Raw genomic sequence first — 22,735 nt, 5'->3', positions numbered from 1 at the left:
CTTCTCCCCACCATCTTTGATTTTAGCACTTCCATAGCGAGTATACTGACAGATATAAGTTAGAAGTGTACACTACCTCTTATTTAAAATGGCAACAACATAGCATGAATGCCCCAAAACAAGAAGATAGAGGAAAAAGGAGGAGCTTATTGACTACCATGGCGGTCACGTGCAAATTTTCGGGACTTATGCAGATCCCAAATACACATCAGCACGTACCAGAAGGTAAGAAAAGTTGATTTTGCAAAATATTGCAAAACAAAACGGCAGATAATGTCTCCTAATAGGTGCCATTTTGGGGTCCTTATACACACACCATTGTAATACAGTATGTTGAAGCACAGTGCGTCTGACTATGGTAGCCATAATGTCTCCTAAAGGGGGTCGTTTTGGGGTTCTTATACATACACCATAGTAATACCATATGTTAAAGCACAGTACGTCTGACTATGGTAGTCATAATGTTCCGACAGTCCATCAAGTGGTGTGGCTTCGTAGCTTACCAAAGTTTGGCTTACCTTCTAAAACATTCTGACAGATTTTTGAGCGCCGTGTTTAATATATTACATATATACATTTATACTTACACGTTTAAATAAGAACTGTTTTTGCTTTATTTATTTTCCAATGACATTAGTCTTTGATTTATTTTGTTTTCCATTTTGTCTATTATTTGTGTACTTGCATTTTTTGAAGTTTTTGATTTATTTTATCAATTGATTGAACACAGCTGTGACTATTTAAGTGCATCGCTTCATGTTAGAAAATTGCACACTGACAAAGACGTCGTGGAAACCGGTCTGCGTTTGGGAGCACCTGTGCAGGTTATAATAAAATTATTAAAAGGACACGAGTGTTGCTGGCCTTGTTTTTTCTTTTTCTATATTCTCAATGAAACATCAAAGTTTTGATGTTGCTTACTAAAGCGTACTTGCTAGATTAATTTATTTTGAACAGGCGTCAACCTGCAGTCCGCACGTATCTCTAATGTGTGACTGCCATCTACTGGTTACACTTATCATTACACCATGCCCCAAATGCAATTGATTAGAGGTCAGTAAGCATACATTAGGTGCACCGGCTTATAAGGCGCACTGTCCATTTTTGAGAACATGAAAGGTTTTGAAGTGTGCCTTATAGTCCGTAAAAATAATGTATTGTCCCTTGAGAGCATGGACTGTGATACTAATGTATTCTGAATTCACTTTTGTAAGTGTTTAACTATTGTATTCTAGAGGGTCGCCAAAAATATCTGTTTTTCAGCTGCGGTACCCAGTTGTAAGACACTTTACCACCACTTTTGGCAGTAATGACAACATCAAACAAACAGAAAAAGTCTGGAGTTAAAAACAGAGAAGTTTATTAAGCGCAAAAAATATAACTACAGTGATGAAGATGTATTTTACATTTTGTTGACAGTTTATTTAAGAAACATATACAAGCGTATTTTCATCATAAATTTAGTTAGAACTTAGAAAGTATTTATTTTATCACTTTGTAATTGTACGTAAATATATATGCCCGGTTTTATGATTCACTTCTTTTGCAATATGTTTGATCAATAGTTTTCTTTATTAATCAGCCTGACCTAAGCCTTGACAATAATCTTTGTGATCAAAACATGCTTTCATACGATTTGACAAGGTTGTAAACTGTAAATAGGCTAGATATAAATATTGAATACAATTAAAATCAAGAGGAAGACCACAAAGTCAGTGTAGATAATTACGGCCCCCTCTGTAGGGGGAAAGTTAAACCCCTGACTTACAACCTATAAAAATATCCAATTTACATAAAAGGAGAGGTCACATGACGTTGGACAGTTCAGAAGTGTTGAGGGACTTAGTGCTCACATTTTCCATTCGCCGCCTCCTTCCAAGCACAACTCTTGCCCATCTACGGCCGCCCTGAGACCACTATGCCGCGCATCAAGCCCTCGTTCCTTCAGTGGTCGTAAAAAGCACTCCTGCGCGTCCTGGAGACATGTTTTTGTGTTTGGGTTTAAATACGAGCGAGTCGTGGGATAAACACGCATCGGATTTGTGTGACTCGTCAGTGCAGCCGAGTCAGCAGCTTCTTGAGTCCTGACAAAGCTGATATCTTTCAAAAACAGGACATACTATATATATATATATATATATATATATATATATATATATATATATATATATATATATATATATATATATATATATGCATACATATATACATATACATACATATATATATACATAAATATGTATATATATATATATATATATATATATATATATATATATATATATATATATATATATATATATTGTTTTTTAAACTTAGATTTAAAGGCCTACTGAAACCCACTACTACCGACCACCCAGTCTGATAGTTAATATATCAATGATGAAATATTAACAATGCAACACATGCCAATAAGTTTACTAAATTGCAATTTTAAATTTCGCGCCGCAATATCCTGCTGAAACGTCTCAGTATGATGACTTGTGGGCGTGACGTCACGCATTGTAGAGGACATTTTGTTCCAGCATCATTCCCAGCTATTAAGTCGTCTGTTTTCATCGCAAAATTCCACAGTATTCTGGACATCTGTGTTGCTGAATCTTTTCCAATTTGTTCAATGAACAATGGAGACATCAAAGAAAAAAGCAGTAAGTGGGAAGCGGTGTATTGCGGCCGGCTTTAGAAACACAAACACAGCCGGTGTTTCATTGTTTACATTCCCGGAAGATGACAGTCAAGCTTTACTATGGAACAGAGATGTCAAACGAACACAGTTGGATTGGACCACACACACAAAGTACAGTGTATTATGGAGCAATCATTTCGAAAAATGGTGTTTCGAAGAGGGTCCCTTGCGAAGGGCAGAGATTGACATCGCCACCACCCGTTGACTGGTGCTGAAGAGAAGTGCGGGGCCGACCTTCAGGTTGTACAGGTACAACCATATAATCTCACTAAAACACTAGTAACACAATAAGCAGATAAGGGATTTTCCAGAATTATCCCAGTAAATTTGTCTAATAACATCTGAATCGCTCCCACTGCCCTCTAGTTTTTTTTTCTTTTGTAGTCCTTCACTCGCACTTTCCTCATCCACAAATCTTTCATCCTCGCTTAAATTAAAGGGGAAATCGTAGCTTTCTCGGTCCGGAACACTCTCGCTGCTGAAGGCCATGATTGTAAACAATGTTCAAATGTGAGGAGCTCCACAACCCGTGACGTCACGCGCATATCGTCTGCTACTTCCGGTACAGGCAAAACTTTTTTATTAGCGACAAAAAGTTGCGAACTTTATCGTCGATGTTCTCTACTAAATCCTTTCAGCGAAAATATGGCAATATCCTGAAATGATCGAGTAGGACACATAGAATGGACCTGCTATTCCCGTTTAAAAAAGAAAATCTCATTTCAGTAGGCCTTTAATTAGATGCATGTTTTGTACTGAAACATTCACATGAAAAAATCTTTATGTACTTCAAAACTCTAAAGGGGAACTGTACTAGATTTTGGAATTGAGTCTGTCCGTCACAAGCTTTTATATAAGACAATCACACATGTTTAAAAAAATAAATTTTAACTCTGAATATACGTATATCAACTAAATTTGGAGCTAATTGGAGTCATGACATCATTGCGTCTATTGCCCCCATATAACCCACTAAAACACACATTATATATATACATATATATACATATATATATATATATATATATATATATATATATATATATATATATATATATATGTGTATGTATGCATATGTATATATATACCTAAATACACATACATATATATTTATATTTAATTAAATAAATAATTATATGTATATATATTTATATATATACCTATATATGTGGGTAATATATGTATATATGTGTATATAGCTGTGTATATATGCACACCTATTGTATACATACACACAAACACATGCATACACATAATTGTATATATACATACATACATGCATATGTATATAAACATATATGTATATATATCTATCTATATATACATATAAAAATATATACAGAAAGATAAAAATATATACTTATATATATATATATATATATATACGTATATAAGTATATATATATATATATATATATATATATATATATATATATATATATTTACACAAACCCCGTTTCCATATGAGTTGGGTAATTGTGTTAGATGTAAATATAAACGGACTATAATGATTTGCAAATCATTTTCAACCCATATTCAGTTGAATATGCTATAAACACAACATATTTGATGTTCAAACTGATAAACATTTTTACGTGTGCAAATAATCATTATTTAGAGTTTGATGCCAGCAACACGTAACAAAGAAGTTGGGAAAGGTGGCAATAAATACTGATAAAGTTGAGGAATGCTCATCAAACACAGCTTCCATGAAATGCTAAGTAAGTAATTCACAAACAAAGATGGGGCGAGGGTCACCAATTTGTAAGCAAATTGTCAAACAGTCCTAGAACAACATTTCTCAAAGTGTAATTGCAAGGTATTTAGGGATTTTACCATCTACGGTCCGTAAAATCATCAAAAAGTTCAGAGAATCTGGAGAAATCACTGCACGTAAGCAATGATATTACGGACCTTCGATCACTCAGGCGGAACTGCATCAAAAACCGACATCAGTGTGTAAAGGATATCACCACATGGGCTCAGGAATACTTCATAAAACCACTGTCAGTAAGTACAGTTGGTCACTACATCTGTAAGTGCAAGTTAAAACTCTACTATGCAAAGTGAAAGACATTTATCAACAACACCCAGGAACGACGGCGGCTTCGCTGGACCCAAGCTCATCTAAGATGGACTGATGCAAAGTGGAAAAGTGTTCTGTGGTCTGAAGAGTCCACATTTCAAATTATATTTGGAAACTGTGGACATGGTGTCCTCCGGAACAAAGAGGAAAATAACCATCCGGATTGTTATAGGCGCAAAGTTCAAAAGCCAGCAACTGTGATGGTATGGGGGTGTATACACATCTGTGAAGGCACCATTAATGCTGAAGGACCCATACAGGTTTTAGAGCAACATATGTTGTCATCCAAACAACGTTATCATGGACGCCCCTGCTTATTTCAGTTAAAAATTGCCAAGCCACGTGTTACAACAACGTGGCTTCGTAGTAAAAGAGTGCGGGTACTTTCCTGGCCCGCCTGCAGTCCAGACCTGTCTCCCATCGAAAATGTCTGGCGCATTATGAAACGTAAAATACGACAACAAGACCCCGGACTGTTGAACAACTTAAACCGTACATCAAGCAAGAATGGGAAAGAATTCCACTTTCAAAGCTTCAACAATTAGTCTCCTTAGTTCCCAAACGTTTATTGGGTGTTGTTAAAAGAACACAGTAGCGAACATGCCCTTTCCCAACTACCTTGGCACGAGTTGCAGCCATGAAATTCTAAAATAATTATTATTTGCAAAAAAAAAAAAAGAGTTTAGGAGTTTGAACATCAAATATCTTTGTAGTGCATTCAATTGAATATGGGTTGAAAAGCATTTGCAAATCATTGTATTCCGTTTATATTTACATCTAACACAATTTCCCAACTCATATGGAAACGGGGTTTGTGTATATATATATATATATATATATATATATATATATATATATATATATATATATATATATATATATATATATACATATATATATTTATATATATATATATATATATATTTATATATATATATATATTTATTTATATATATATATATATACACACACACACACACACACACACACACACACACACACACACACACACACACACACATATGGCAAGAAAAGAGGTATCAGACACTTGAATAATGGAACTAATGGATTAATTACTGAATTAGTCAAATAATGGTTGGCTGCAGCCATAACTCACTTTAAAATGAGTTCATGCAGTGTCCTCAGTTGATTAAGTGTCTAAAATTTTTATTTTGACCAGGCAAAAAAGTGTATCCTTTGTAAAAACAACCTCTACCATATGGTACTACTGTGCTCAGAGTTCTCACTGTATGTTTACTTCAAGTATACTTTAGTTTGCAAAAAAACGGTGAGCTAGGACCACTTTAATATTTCAAATATTAACGATGTCTGCCTGTTTGTAGGTCCTCAAAACATTGAACTTCCCCTCAAAGTGTTTGGAAGTGCCAAGGGGAACTCAAGTACACGTTCAAGTACTACTGTAATGTTGCTACATGAAGGAAATTTGTGAAACTAACTTTATTCCATGAAAGCATCTTTTGAGCAGGGCATTTTGATGTCCTCTTTGAGGTCAGATGAGGTCCTGAAATTGTTACATTGTCGTGGTCTGGCTAGTCCCGTCCTCCACGCTGCCCGAGGACAGGAGGACAATATGGCAGAGAGTCGGCTGACGTGTACTCACCCGGCAAGCCGTTGACCAGCGGCGGCCTCTCGTCGTCGTCCTCTTCCTCAGGGACGGTGCTGTCCTTCCTGTCCATCTTGCTGACCGAGGTGGTGCGCTTCCGTGAAATCTCGCCGCCAAAGTCCTCGTCGAACAGGACCTGATCCACCAGGTCGGGCTGCACCAGGTTGGGCTCGGCGGGCGGCTTGGGTGTCCCGTAGAAGTTACCTGGAAGAGCGAGGGGAGATGTTTACATGAATAGAAGCAGCAATCTAGTACCTCGGTCCTTGAACTTCCACTTGTTTATGACTTGTTTTTTGATGAAAAACATTCAAAGCTTTTGGTAACTGCAACATATTCCCCCATGGGGCCATAGAAAAGTGTGAGTGCCAGATGGTATATCTTAATTTATTAATTTCATTTATATATCAGGCCTATTATAAGTTGAACAAAACAATGAGAGTATTGAAAACAAATCTTGTGTAATCATGTTTTAAAAAGATGTTTAAAATAAATGAATAATTAAATAAATCAATTACAAGAAGTAAACTAAGTACAGTTATGTAAAGGTGACATCTAATACATACTGATCAATTGGTAAACTATTTTCAAATTATGCAGTTGGCTGTATTTTGGTATTTCAGATATTTAAAAAATAGTAATATTTTACAAAATTTAACATCTCTGCAAAAAACAAAACAAAGTAACGGAAAAAAACACACCTAAAAGTCTGAAGAACACTTTTATTGGTTTATAAAAATATGTTAATATTCAAATTCATATTTTAAAATTAAGACCCTGAGCACATTTGTATATTTTTTTTAAAACTTTTTATGAATACGAAACGATTCTACAATTCAATTCTACTCTTTGCATGTTTTGTAGTAACAAAACAAAACAACAACAAAAAGCATATATATATATAAACCCCGTTTCCTTATGAGTTGGGAAATTGTGTTGGATGTAAATATAAACAGGATACAATGATTTGCAAATCATTTTCAACCCATATTCAGTTGAATATGCTACAAAGACAACATATTTGATGTTAAAACTGATAAACTTTTTTTTTTGTGCAAATAATCATTAACTTTAGTATTTGATGCCAGCAACACGTGACCAAGAAGTTGGGAAATGTGGCAATAAATACTGATAAAGTTGAGGAATGCTCTTCAAACACTTATTTGGAACATCCTACAGGTGTGCAGGCTAATTGGGAACAGGTGGGTGCCATGATTGGGTATAAAAGCGGCTTCCATGAAATGCTAAGTAATTCACAAACAAAGATGGGGCGAGGGTCACCAACTTGTAAGCAAATTGTCGAACAGTTTTAGAACAACATTTCTCAACGAGCTATTGCAAGGAATTTAGGGATTTTACCATCTGCGGTCCGTAAAATCATCAAAAGGTTCAGAGAATCTGGAGACATCACTCCACGTAAGCGATGATATTACGGACCTTTGATCCCTCAGGCGATATTGCATCAAAAACCAACATCAGTGTGTAAAGGATATCACTACATGGGCACAGGAACACTTCATAAAACCACTGTCAGTAAATACAGTTGGTCGCTACATCTGTAAGTGCAATTTAAAACTCTACAATGCAAAGCAAAAGCCCTTTATCAACAACACCCAGGATCGCCGCCGGCTTCGCTGGGCCCGAGCTCTTCTAAGGTGGACTGATGCAAAGTGAAAAGTGTTCTGTGGTCTGACGAGTCCACATTTCAAATCATAAAAATATGTATATATATATATATATATATATATATATATATATATATATATAAGTGGAAATTAATTGTAATGTCATTAAAACATACATTTATTTTTCCAATTCTGTTTTGTGCAGGATTAAATCCCAGCACCGCCATCTTTCGAAGTGTGCGCCGGGGGGGGGGGGGGGGGGGGGGGGGGGGGCAGTCTGACGAGCTGGTGAATCATGTCATCATATTGTAAACCATGACGGAGCAGGAAGCGGTCATACATTGACATTTATGATGAGCTCATTCACACAAAACGCCGCCCCCACCACAGACCACAGTGTGTCCCCTCGCCACACCGTGTGATCTGTGATTAGTGACCATATTAAGTGCCAGCCATCTTGGGTCAAACATCCTCCAGAATCAATTTGCGATGGATGAACACTTTCTAGAACACCTGAGATTGTCTATTCACAAACATGCGTCTTCCTCAGTCTGCCTTCTGAGACGAGCGCCACAAGGCTCCCGTGACTCACGGCACATTAAAATCACTTGACTCAGAATTTGCCGGCAACTAATTACACTGCTGGTTGACTCCAACAATTAAGCATCTGTTCAGCTGCTGCTTGCCCCTTAATGAAGCGAGACCCTGTTACACGTGAGGGGGACTTAGTTGGATCACAGGACTCCAACCTGGGACGTTCGGCATGAAAGGCGAGCGTGCGAACCACTATCATCTCGCTGGCAAGCATTGCTCTTTGAAGTCGTCCATCACACTCACCCCCTGATCCTCACTCTCATCCGGGTCTCAGCACCAATTTAACTCCCTGCCGTTTTGTGTTGCGCACTCCACGGGACTCCAACCTGGAATGTTCGTTCTAACCACCGAGCTAAAAGCATGAGCTTTTCTCAATAAACAGTATTTATTCTTTAGCCTCCATCACACTCATCCCCCTGAACCTCACTCTCATCTGGGTCCTGGCACCGTTTTAACTTCACTTGATTTGGTCCCTACCATTTTGGGTTGCACACTCACAGGGCCCCAACCTGGGATGTTTGGCATGGGACGCAAGCGTTCTAACCACCAAACTAAAATCCCAAGCGTTTTTCAATAGCCAGTGTTTACCTACATACACCTGGCATAGCCTCCATCACACTCACGGCCCTAAACCTCACTCTCATCCGGGTCTTGGCACCATTTTAACTCCTCTTGGTTCAGTCACTGCCCTTTTGCATCGCGCACCCATGGGACCCCAGCCTGGGATGTTCAGCATAGTAGGCGAGCGTTCTAACCGCCGAACTAAAATACAGAGCTTTTCTCAATAGCCAGTGTTTACCTACATATACCTGGCATAGCCTCCATCACACTCACACCCCTAAACCTCCCTCTCATCCGGGTCTCGGCACCGTTTTAACTCCACTTGATTCGGTGTATTTCATTTTGCGTTCCACTCCGCACGGGACTCGAACTTGGGACGTTCTGCATGAGAAGCGAGCGTTCTAACCACCGAGCTCTCATCTCGATAGCCAGCATTGTTCTTTGAAGTCGTCAGAGAGTGAGGTCTACCAACCTACACCAGGCATAGCCTCCATAACTCTCCCACCCCTAAACCTCACTCTCATCCGGGTCTTGGCACCATTTAAACTTCACTTGGTTCAGTCCCTCCCATTTTGCGTCGCGCACTCACAGGACCCCAACCTGGGATGTTAGGCACGAGAGGCGAGCGTTCTAACCACCGAACTAAAATCCCAAGCTTTTCTCAATAGCCGGTGTTTACCTACATACATTTGGCATGCCCTCCGTCACACACACACCGCCCTAAAACTCACTCGCATCCGGGTCACGGCACCATTGTGACCCCCTTGATTTGGTCACCACTTTTTTGCATTTTGCTCCTCACGGGACTCCAATTGGGACGTTCGGCATAAAAGGCGAGCGTTCTAACCCCCAAGCTAGAAGCCCGAGGTGTTTTTAATAGCCAGTATTGGTAGTGCGGTTTACCAACGCACAACTAGCATAACATCCATAGTACTCACCCTTCTAAGCCTCAATCTCATCCGGTGTCGGCACAATTTCAACCCCTTTGCTTCGGTCCCCGCTTCTTTACATTTTAACACATTTTTAACACAAGACTCTAGCCTGAAACATTCGGTAATGGGGCGTGCGTGCTAACCACCGAGCTATCATCTCGATAGCTAGCGTTCGTAGTGAGGTTTACCTACATACACCTGGCAAAGCCTCCATACACTCACCCCCTAAAACCTCACTCGCATTCCGGATTTCGGCACCATGTTAACCCCCTTGATTTGGTCCCCACTTTTTTGCATTTCACTCCACAAGGGATTTCAACCTGGGATGTTCGGCATGAGAGGCGAGCGTTCTAACCACCAAGCTAAAAGCCTGAGATGTCTCAATAGCCAGTATTGCTCTGGTAATGAGGTTTACCAACCTACACCTGGCATAGCCTCCATCACACTCATTCCCCTGAACCTCAGTCTCATCCGGGTCTCGGCACCATTTTAACCCCTTTGCTTCAGTCCCCGCTTTTTTGCATTTTAATCTGGAACTTTCGGTAATAGGGCATGTTTGCTAACCATCGAGCTATCATCTCGATAGCCAGCATTGCTTTTCGAAGTTGTCAGGGAGTGAGGCTTACCAACCTACACCTGACATAACCACACTGGCTGAGCCTTGGTTACACTCACCCCCTAAACCTCACTCTCATCCGTGCCTCGGCACCATTTAAACTCCACTTGGTTCGCTCCTTGCCGTTTTGTGTTCCACTCCGCACGGGACTCAAATTGAGGACTTTCGGCATGAGAGACATGTGCTTACCCCCAAGCTATCTTCTCGATAGTTGAAGTTGTCAGAGAGTGAGGTTTACCAACCTACACCTGGCGGCACTGCTGCTGTCCACTGTTCCCCTCACCTCCCAGGGGGTGAACAAGGGAATGGGTCAAATGCAGAGCACAAATTTCACCACAACTAGTGTGTGTGTGACAATCGTTGGTACTTTAACTTCAACTCAACATAGCCTCCATCCCACTCACCCCCTAAACCTAACTCTTATCTGGGTCTTGGCACCTTTTTAACTTCCTGCCTTTTTGAGACGAGCATTCTAACCACCGAGCTAGAAACGCCCAAGCTTTTCTCAATAGGCAGTATTGGTAGTGAGGTTTACCAACCTAAACCTGGCATAGCGTCCATCACACTCACCCCCGTAAACCTCACTCTCATCCGGGTCTCGGGACCAATTTACCCCCTTGGTTCGCTCCCTGACGTTTTGTGTTCCACTCCATGGGTTGCCAGTGACTGAGGTCTACCAACCTACACACGGTATGTCCAACACGGCGTCCTTCCATTCGCACGGTCAAATGTTTCCTGGCGTCCTCCAACAAACGGAGTCTGCCGGCGCTTAATCATGATTTTTAATGAGATTAATTAAAGAACAAGGAGTGACACCGTTGGGATTATTTTTTTTGTTCCCCGAGCCATTTAATTAGCCTCTGTAGACGCCAGCCTGCACTCCGCCAGAGAGAGAGACTTTTCATGTGCTTAACGAGGAAAACGCTGACGTCACACATTAATAAAAGCGGCGTTTATCTTTTTTTTTTGTAGCGCGTCAGCCAGATGCTGCGACTTGAGCGTGCACGTGCGGCGTGGATGCAGAGCTGCTTTCTCCGCCGTCTCCATTCGTCAAAGACGGCTTCATTAGTCCGGCATGTCACAAAGGCGGCGAGGGGAAGATGGAAGCCGCTGGCGAATCCCCCGCCCTCACCGTCCATCTCCTGTCGCGTGCAGACATTGATCACCCGCGCTACCTGCGTGATGTACGACTTACTCGCAGGTTGCTCTCGGGTTACGTCAGACCGTTTCTCTTTATCGGGATCCGGGCGACAACACCGCGGAGTCACAGACGTAACAAGCTAAAACCAAAAACACACTTTTATTTTGAAATACTGTACAATTCCAGACTATTACATCTTACTTTTTTTCCTAAGCTTTGAAACCTGCGGCTTATTAATCGGTACGGCTCATTTTAAGATTTTTTTTTGCTGAAGGCAATGGTGTTTTATTTATTCCTTTTCGTTGGGACAACAAATGATCCCATTTTTTTCTCGGTCAAATTTCCGGTTTTCCCAAAATTCCAGGAATTCGGAAATACCCATTTTCAATTCAAATTGGTGCTACATCAACATTCTTCAACCGATTCCAACAATTCCAACATCAACCCATTCATATTTTCTAGGACAATTGTGCTTGTAACAATATTTTCCAAAATTCCCAGTTGTCCCAGATTTCAAGGAAATTCCCATTCAAATGAATGGGCATAGTCCTAGTTCTACAATGCCCTAAATTCTCCCCCTAAAAATTCCCACTCTTTAATAGATTCAAAGCTTTCCACCATCAACCCACACTAGTCTTCTGAGATTTTGAAGGTAAAACAGTATTTCCCTTTCCAAAAATTCACGATTTTCCCGGAATTTCCAGGAATTTTGTGTTCATTGATAATGAATGGGAAATATACAAACTGTGAAGGTTTCAGGGAGAAGGAGACGGCACAGAGACTGGGAAAAGCTTATAGCCTGGGGCGTCTTTATTTTAACAGGGATATATCTAATGCTGCATGTATATATATATAATATAATATATATCTATACAATAATATTTCAATATAATTTATATAATATATTATTTGATGTAATATATTATACAAAACTATATTATTATATAATATTATACTATATTATTCTATATGTATATATATATATATCTATATGTATATATATATATATATATATATATATATATATATATATATATATATATATATATATATATATATATTGATTTATATATACATATATGTGTATGTCAAATCTGATGTGTATGTAACAAAGATGAAATGGGTGCAAGACTATGAATTTAACGGGAGGTGTTATTTACCGCAAGTGTTGGAGGTGCGTGTTGAGAGGAGCTGAGCTGTCAGGCGCGGGCAAGGCAGGTAGGGAAGTCCAAGGCGGAAGCGTGGTCGAGAGGCAGGAGAGAGTCGTCGTTTGTCCGGGGGCGAGCAAGGGATCGAAAACCAGGAAGCCAGAGGAAGACAAGGGTAATCCAAAAAGCACACGACACACAGCGTGGCTCGGGAACGCACACAGGCAGGGTACAGTTGCTACGTTCTGGCAAAGGATCACTGGTGGCGGGGGTTCTTGTAGACCTCTCTTTCATTAGTGCCGGCTGCGTTGATTACAGATGGAGCGCAGCTGCCTGCCGCGGCTTGAGTGACATGCGCGCGGTCAGAGGCGCGCCGGATGACGCGCGCAGCGCGGCTCCCGACAGATTGCGCACTTGTGTGTGTCCGAGCCGTGACAGGATCCCCCACCTTATGCGAGACTCCCGACGAGCTACGGGGTGCATCCGGATTGGCACGGTAAAAATCCTCAAGGAGAGAGGGGTCCGCGAGGTAGGAGGCTGGCACCCAGGATCGGTCCTCCGGTCCATAGCCTTCCCATTCGACCAGGTAGACCAACCCCCTACCCTGTCGACGAACCCTGAGAATCTCCTTCACTGTCCACACCTGATTACCGCTCTTGAGAACCCTGGGAGGAGGGGGGTAAGGGGTGGGGGGTGAGAGAGGGCTGATGGACACAGGCTTGATTTGGGACACGTGAAAAACTGGGTGGATCTTCATGGAAGATGGGAGAGAGAGACGAACGGCAGCAGGGTTGACTATGGCATTGATGGGGAAAGGTCCCACGTAGCGGGGTGCCAATTTAGAGGACTGTACCTTGAGGTGGAGGTCTTTGGCCCTTAACATCACCTGCTGCCAGGGCCGATAGAACGGTGCCGGTCGGCGTTGTGGCGCATCCTGTCCGATGTCTTCACTAAGGCAGTCCAGGCAGTCTTCCAGACCTTTCGGCAGCGTTTAAGGTGGGCCCGAGTGGAGGGTACCGCTGCCTCGACCTCTTGCTGAGAAAACATTTGTGGTTGGTAGCCTAGAGAGCACTCGAAAGGGGACATACCTGTGGCGGAACTGGTCATGGAATTGAAGGCGTACTCCACCCAGGGTAAGTATCTGCTCCATTGAGAGGGTTGGCGGGCGGGAACACAGCGGAGCATAGTCTCTAACCCCTGGTTGGCTCTCTCTGCTTGTCCGTTACTCTGTGGGTGATATCCAGAGGTGAGGCTGACTGTAGCACCAATTCCTTTGCAGAAAGATTGCCACACGCGGGAGGTGAACTGGGGGCCACGGTCAGAGAGTATGTCCTGGGAAATGCCGTGGAGTTTGACCACGTGTTGGATGAGCAGGTCGTCAGTCTCAGCTGCGTAGGGAAGCTTGGGGAGTGGGACAAAATGTACAGCCTTGGAGAATCTATCGATTATGGTTACGATAATGGTGTTACCTTGAGAAGCGGGGAATCCGGTCACAAAGTCCAGAGCAATATGAGACCAGGGTCGACCAGGAATAGGTAGGGGGCATAAGAGTCCCGCCGGAGGGCTGTGGGAAGCCTTGTAGCGAGCGCACGTGGAACAAGCAGCGATGAACTTTCTGGTGTCAGTCTCCATAGATGGCCACCAGAATGAGCGTTGGATGAAAGATAGAGAGTGGTGGACCCCCGGGTGGCAAGCGAAGACACTGGAGTGACCCCAGTCTAGTACTTTGGAACGAAGGTCAGGTGGAACAAACAGTCTGTTGGGGGGTCCACCACCCGGACCTGGGTTTTTGAGAAGTGCCGCTCTTACCAGTGCCTCAATCTCCCAGGTGATCATCCCCACCACCCGGGCAGGGGGGAGAATGGGTTCGGCTGAGGGTGTGTTGATGGTCTCCTCCGAGAACCTTCTGGAGAGGGCATCAGCCTTTGTGTTGCGGGAGCCTGGTTTATAAGAGAGCGTGTAGTCAAATCTACTAAAAAAATGTGTCCAACGTGCCTGACGGTCATTAAGTCTCTTGGCAGAACGAATGTGGATGAGGTTGCGATGATCGGTGAGTACCAGGAATGGATGCTTTGCCCCCCTCCAGCCAGTGTCTCCACTCAGAAAGAGCGTCGTGTACTGCCAGCAGTTCCCGATTACCTGCGTCATAGTTGCGCTCCGATGGTGTGAGTCTTCTGGAAAAAAATGCACATGGATGTAAGACATTATTCCCTTGGGCACGCTAGGAGAGTACCGCCCCGATGCCTGAATCTGATGCGTCCACCTCGACGATAAATGGACAATCAGGATTGGGGTGGACGAGTACCGGTGCAGAGGTGAAGCTCCTCTTCAGCCTTTGGAAAGACGCATTGGCTTCTTTGGTCCATTGAAATGGGATGAGGGTGGAAGTGAGGGAATGGAGAGGGGCGGCCACCTTACTGAAGTCCTTTATGAAGCGGCGGTAGAATCCTGCGAAGCCCAGAAAACGTCTCAATTCCGTCCTTGTCCTGTGTTATCGCCTCAACCTTTTTGGGGTACGCCTTGATGTGTCCTTCTTGGGGTACGTCTTGATGTGTCCTTCTTGAACAATATGACCGAGAAAGTTAACTGAGGATTTGTGGAACTCACACTTCTCGGCCTTGACGAACAGACGGTTCTCTAGTAGGCACTGCAGAACCAGTCGGACATGGTGTTTGTGTTCCTGTAGGGTTTTTGAAAAATTGAGAATGTCATCAAGGTACACTACAACAAACTGGTCCAGCATGTCTCGCAGTACATCGTTTACCAGGGCCTGAAAAACCGCCGGGGCATTCGTCAGGCCGAAGGGCATCGCCCTGTATTCGAAGTGCCCCAGGTGTGTGTTGAAAGCTGTCTTCCATTCATCCCCCTTCCTGATGCGTACCAGGTGGTACACGTTGCGGAGATCCAATTTACTAAAAACTGTGGCGGGAGCGAGGGGCTCAAAGGAAGAGCTCAGGAGTGGGAGAGGGTATTTGTTCTTGATTGTGATATTATTTAGTTGACGTTAGTCAATACACGGGCGTAGAGATCCATCCTTCTTGCCCACAAAGAAGAATCCTGCCGCCACCGGGGACTTAGAGGGGGTAATGATGCCGGAAGCAAGACAGTCTGAAATGTATTCCTGCATCGCCTTCTTTTCGGGTAGGGACAGATTGTATAGGCGACTAGATGGGAGGACAGCATTGGGCACAAGGTCTATTGCGCAATCGTATGGTCGATGCGGGGGAAGGGAGAGTGCCTGTTCCTTGTTGAAGACCTCGGCAAGGTCATGATGGACAAGGGGAACATTACTGAGGTCCTTGGGAGGTACGGTGGCCTTGGGGCTGACACTCGGAGGAACTGCGGATCCCAGGCAGTTAGCGTGACATGTAGCGCTCCAGGCCAGGATCTTGCCTGTGGACCAGGCAATGTGGGGCTCGTGCTTGCACAGCCAAGAGCGACCAAGAACTAGGGGGGCAATAGGAGCATCCAAAACCCAGAGGCTAATGGTCTCAGTGTGGTTCCCAGAGAGGGTAAGTGAGAGGGGTTCCGTCATGTGGGTTATGGGACCAAGGGGGTATCCGTCCAGGGCTTGAGCCGGTAAGGGGGTCTCAAGCGGTAGGAGCTGTATACCCGCCTGTCGAGCGAACTCCCGATCCAAAAGGCTGTCGTCCGCTCCAGAATCCAGGTAGGCCCCGATAGTTAGGTTCTTGGAGTCCTCTCTTTCATTAGTGCCGGCTGCGTTGATTACAGATGGAGCGCAGCTGCCTGCCGCGGGTTGAGTGACATGCGCGCGGTCAGAGGCGCGCCGGATGACGCGCGCAGCGCGGCTCCCGACAGATTGCGCACTTGTGTGTGTCCGAGCCGTGACACAAACCTTTCCATATACCACATTTTTCAATCAATTTGAACCGTTCCAATATCAACACAGTCCACTCACTCTGGACATTAAAGCATTTTAGTTCCACTCATGCGTATTGGAGGTTCACCGGCTTGCCCACATCGGGCATTCACACGTAATTCCTTCCGGAATTGCAAATTCCAGTTATTATTATTCCAACGCAAATGTTTGACGGAGGCCAGAGCACACAGTTTTCAAACAATCAGAACCGTTCGAGTATCAAAACATTCGACTCATCCGGGAATGGTGAACTCCCCCCCCAAAATTCCCAGAATTCCTGGTTTTCTGATACATTATTCAAACTAGCACAATTCCCACATTTCTCGCCCAATTCGAATCGTTTCACCATCCACACGCTCATCTCACCTTGGACAATCAAGCAGCCATTTTCCGAGTTCGAAACAATATTCCAGGAATTCCCAGAAAACCCGGTTCTTCAAAGCCCTATTTTCACCTCTTCCTGGAAAGTTTTCACAGTCCACAATTTTCAAACAATTCTGACAATCTCCCCTTCAAAACATTCCTCATAGTTAAGACAACAAATGCTTATAATTGTTTTCCCGTTCTTTCCCAAAATTCTGAAGTTCTAAATTCAAACTGTTACCACGGCAAAATTTTTCAACCGATTCCAACAATTCCAACATCAACCCACTCATATCTTCTTGGACAATTGTGCTAGTGTCAATTTTTTCTAAAATTCCCAGTTTTCCCTGATTTCCAGGAAATTCCCATTCAAATGAATGGACAGTTTTACAATGCCCTAAATTTTCAAAAAATATTTGCCACTTTTTACCCGATTGGAACCTTTCAACCATTAACCCACACTACTCTTCTGATATTTTGAAGCTAAAATAGGATTTCCCTTTCCAGAAATTCACGATTTTCCCAGAATTTTTTCTTCATTGACAAATATTAATCTTTTATTTGTTTTCTCCCATTCCCTCACACTACCTGTATCTCATCTTTTTGTAAGGGGCGCCGGAAGTTGGCAGACCCGTCAGTGATCCTGTTCTGTCTCCCTGTAATGTTTGTCTGATCTTGAATGGGATTGTGCTGACAATTTTAATTTCCCCTCGGGGATTAATAAAGTATGTCTGATTCTGATTCTGATTTTGATTCATTGACAGTGAATGGGAAATAGACAACCGACTGCATATCCCACATTTCTCGCCCAATTCGAATCGTTCCATCTCACCTTAGACAATCAAGCTACCATTCAACCGTTCAAATTTCCGGTATCCCCTCAAAATCCAGGAATTCTGAACTACCCATTGACTACCATGAATTTATTTACGTGGACCCTGACTTAAACTAGTTGAAACACTTATTCGGGTGTTACCATTTAGTGGTCAATTGTATGGAATATGTACTGAACTGTGCAATCTACTAATAAAAGTTTCAACCAATCAATCAACTACTACTTTAACATTTTTTTAACCGATTTCAACATTTCCAACACCAACCCATTCATGTTTTCTAGGACAATCGTTGTAGTATCAATATTTTACAACATTCACGGCTTTCCCTGAAATCACCAACATTTCCAGGAAATTCCCTTTCATATGAATGGATGTATTCATAGTTCTACAATGCCCAAAATGCTCAACATTTTTTTGCCACTTTTTACCAGATTTGAACCTTTCCACACACACTACCCTTCTGAGATTTTAAAGGCAAAACATGATTTCCCTTTCCCCAAAATTCATGTTTTTTCCAGTAATTTCCAGGAATGTTCTTTTCATTGACAGTGAATGGGAAATAGACAATCGACAGCATATCCCGCATTTCTCACCCGATTCCAATCTTTCTACCAGCCACACACTCATCTCACCTTATAAAATCAAGCAACCATTTTGCAAGTTCAAAAAATTCCAGGAATTCCCAGAATTCCCCGGTTTTCCGAAGCCCTATTTTCACCTCTTCCTGAAAAGTTTTAAAAGTCCACAATTTTTTTTACAATTCTCACATTTCTCCCTCCAAAACATTCTTCCTAGTCGGGACAATAAATGTTCCTATTTTTTCTACTTGTTTAAATTTCCGGTTTTCCCAAAATTCCAGGAATTCTGAAATACCTATTGTCAATTCAAACTGCTACTATATCAACATATTTCAACCGAATCCAAAATTACCAACACCAACCCATTCATATCATCTAGGACAATTTTGGTAGTGTCAATATTTAAAAAAAAAAAAAAAGATTTTCCCAAAATCACCATTATTTCCAGTAAATTTCCATTCAATTGAAAGTACGTATTCTTAGCGATATAATGCCCCAAATTCAAAACAATTTTTCGCCTCTCTTTACCCGATTCGGACCTTTCACCATTCACACACACTACTCTTCTGAAATCTAGAGGGCAAAACATGATTTCCCTTTCCAAAAATTCACGGAATTACCAGGGATGTTTTTCATTGACAGTGAATGGGAAACAGGCAATCGACTGCATATCCCGCATTTCTCACCCGATTCGAATCTTTCCACCAGCCACACACTTATCTTACCATAGACAATCAAGCAACCCTTTTCTGGAAAGTTTTTCACAATCCAAAAATTTTCAAATTCTCAAAAAAATGTCGACACCTTTTTACCAGATTCAAACCTTTCCACACACTTTACCCTTCTGAGATCTTGAAGGCAAAACATGATTTCCCTTTCCCCAAAATTTATGTTTTTTCTCAAAATTTCCATGAATGTTCTTTTCATTAACAGTGAATGGGAAATAGACAATCAACTTCATATACCGCGTTACTCACCCGATTCGAATTGTTCCACCATCCACACACTCATCTCACCTTACACAATCAAGCAATCGTTTTCCAAATTCGAAAAAAAAATCTAGGAATTCCCAGAATGACCGGTTTTCTGAAACTCTTTTTTCACCTCTTCCTGGAAAGTTTTCACAGTCCACAAATTGCAATTAATTTCTGACAATTCCCCCTCCAAAACATTCATCTAAATGGGGCAATAAATGTTTCCTTTTTTTTTTTTGCTCGTTCAAATTTACAGTTTTCCCAAAATACCTATTGTCAATTACTACGTCAACATTTTTCAACCGATTTCAAAAATTCCAACACCTTCCCATTCATGTTTTCTAGGTCAATTGTTGCAGCATCTATATTTTAAAAAAATCACGTTTTTCCCAAAATCAACAAGATTTTCAGGAAATTCCCTTTCAAATTAATGCATAGTTCTACAATGCCCCAAATTCTGAAAATTTTTCGCCATTTTTTTACTGGATTCGAACCCTTCTGAAATCTTGAAGGCAAAACATGATTTTCCTTTCCCCAAAATTCATGTTTTTCCAAGAATTTTCTCTTGATTGACAATGAATGGGAAATAGACAACCGACTGCATATCCCATGATTCAAATCATTCCAACATCCACACCCTCCACTCGCCCTGGACATTCTAGCTTTTCAGTTCCACTCACGCATATCGGTGGTTTGCACACATCGAGGCATTCACACAATCCCTACAGGAATTGCAAATTCTAGTTTTGCGTGCTATCTTAATCCAAAAAAAAAAAAAAAAAGCTTTCCTCTGGACTCTGAAAGCTGCCTGTCTTTCCGTTTCTGTCTGGGACAAAGAGGGTTGAGGTGTCCGCTGCCGGGGAAGTGCGCCCGTGCCTCTAATCAGCCTCGCTGGGCACAACGAGGGGCGTCATGAGGGTGGCGGCGATTAATAAAAGAGTGAAGAAGAGGGTATTTAAGTGAAATTATGCGTATGAAGGACGGCTATAAAAGCATAGAGGAAAATGCTATACATGAACCATTAGCGTAATGAGCATCCAGGCAAGTCACTTGAGACTATTAGCCAGACTATTACGGTTATCTCCCACACCCATTAGTCCGCTACCTTGAGCACAGTTAGCTCACATGAGAGGCAGTAAGATGAGGGTAATTCACATCCACACACACACACACACACACACACACACACACACACACACACGGAACCTGTGACAGAACTCAGCTGACCTTGTTTATTTTGCTCTTTCTCAGCGTACAAGAGGCTGCACTCCTAGCAAAGCTCAATGGAGGGAGAGGAGAAAAAAAAAAAAAGCCAATTCTATAATGCGATTACTTCCACTCCGCCGTGGAGCTCAACACTCGGCTTGTGGCGACCGGCTTTTAGTGAGGAGATGAACGTGCACGCTGACACCTGGCCGCACTTAGAGAGGAACATCCTAGAAGTGTTCACTTTCTCCTTCTTTTGTCCTTTCAAAATGGAACACATTCACTTTTCTCCTCAAAATTCGACACAAATTTTATTGAATAAACTTAAACACCTGGCGGGCCTCCATGGTAATCTTTTTAATTGGTTCCGCTCGGATCTCACGGACAGATGTTCTTTTACGCAAGTGAGGATGCATGCTCCTCAGGAGCCCATGTGGGATTCCTCAAGGCTCAATTTGAGGTGTGTACACGACGGTGTGGACACAATGTGGACACGGTGCGGACGTGATGTGGACACGGTGAGGACGTGGTGTAGACGTGATGTGGACACGGTGAGGATGTGGTGTAGACGTGATGTGGACGAGGTGTGGACACAGTAGACACGGTGTGGACGTGGTGTGGACACATTGTGGACGTGATGTGGACACGGTGTGGACGCGGTGTGCACATGGTGTGTACGCGGTGTGGAGGCAGTGTGGACACATTGCGGACATGAAGTGGACAGGGTGTGGACGCTGAGTGAACGCGGTGTGGAAGTAGTGTGAACGTAGTGTGGACGTAATGTGGACACGGTGTGGACGCGGTGTGGAGGTGATGTGAACGTGGTGTGGACGTGATGTGGATACGGTGTGGACACATTGTGGATGTGATGTGGACACAGTGTGGACGCGATGTAGACGCGGTGTGGACGCAATGTAGACGCGTTGTGGACACGGTGTGGATGCATTGTGGATGTGATGTGGACACGGTGTGAGACGCATTGTGAATGTGAATTCCCGCCACCTGCGTGCTCTGTGTCGGGCCACACCTGGATTAGCAGTGGCCTTGGACGCGCCGTCCCCCCGTTAAGTTCAGTCTTGTCAACGCAAGATCCCTGACAAACAAAACATTTATCCTGAAGGATTTATTCGTCTCCCGCAGACTGGACTTCTTCATGGCTGAGAGCCGGTGAGTCCGCTCCTCTTAATGAACTTTCATCACCGGAGTGCTTGTATTTTAATTCTCCGTGGTCGTCCGGCCGAAAAGGAAGAGAATTAGCAGTCGTTTTTAAAAATGACTTTAAATGCGGTCAGATCCGCCTGCAATCCTCCTTTTCAAGCTTTGAACTCTGCATGTTTGAACTGGGTCTTTCTGATGTTGTCCTGTGTGCCGTCGTATATTGACCACCTAAGTACCACAAAGACAATATAACTGACTTTTCTGAATTTCTGGCCGAAATCCTCCCCATATATGACCGTGTCCTGAATATTGGTAATTTTAATATTCACACCTGCTGCCCAGACAAACCTTTATCCAGGAGATTCCTGAATGTCATTGACTATTTTAACTTTGTACAGTCTGTGAGTGGTTCCACACATGAACGCGGGCATACACTCGATTTAGTGCTCTCGTATGGTTTATGTGTTTTAAATTTGGACATTTGCGACGCTGTATTCTCTGATCATATGCCAATCCTGTTTGATATTCCCACTCAGTGTCCAGTTAAATTGTGCGCCCCGCCACAACGCTCAAGCATGTTTAATTCGTTGTCTCCATCTCTGTTCTCCTCCATTTTTTCAACTCTTTGTGATGATAATTCTGCAGCCTCTGTATGTCCGAATACTGAAGAGTTGGTTTCTGGGTTCAACTCTATTTGTTTACAAACACTGGACACGATAGCTCCTCTCAA

General features: G+C 42.6%; 1 protein-coding gene across 2 annotated transcripts in view; it reads right to left on the bottom strand.

Moving 5' to 3' along the window:
* LOC133542060 (membrane-associated guanylate kinase, WW and PDZ domain-containing protein 3) overlaps positions 1-22,735 on the bottom strand; it is a 418,319-nt gene that overhangs the window by 123,303 nt on the left and 272,281 nt on the right. For both annotated transcript variants that reach the window (XM_061885883.1, XM_061885890.1), the window contains exon 4: positions 6,394-6,600. In XM_061885883.1, the coding sequence (XP_061741867.1) occupies positions 6,394-6,600 (207 nt within the window). The remainder of the gene's footprint in view (positions 1-6,393; positions 6,601-22,735) is intronic.

Source organism: Nerophis ophidion, linkage group LG02, assembly GCF_033978795.1.
Source record: "Nerophis ophidion isolate RoL-2023_Sa linkage group LG02, RoL_Noph_v1.0, whole genome shotgun sequence".
NCBI lineage: Eukaryota > Metazoa > Chordata > Actinopteri > Syngnathiformes > Syngnathidae > Nerophis > Nerophis ophidion.
This window is presented reverse-complemented; position numbering and strand designations above follow the sequence as displayed.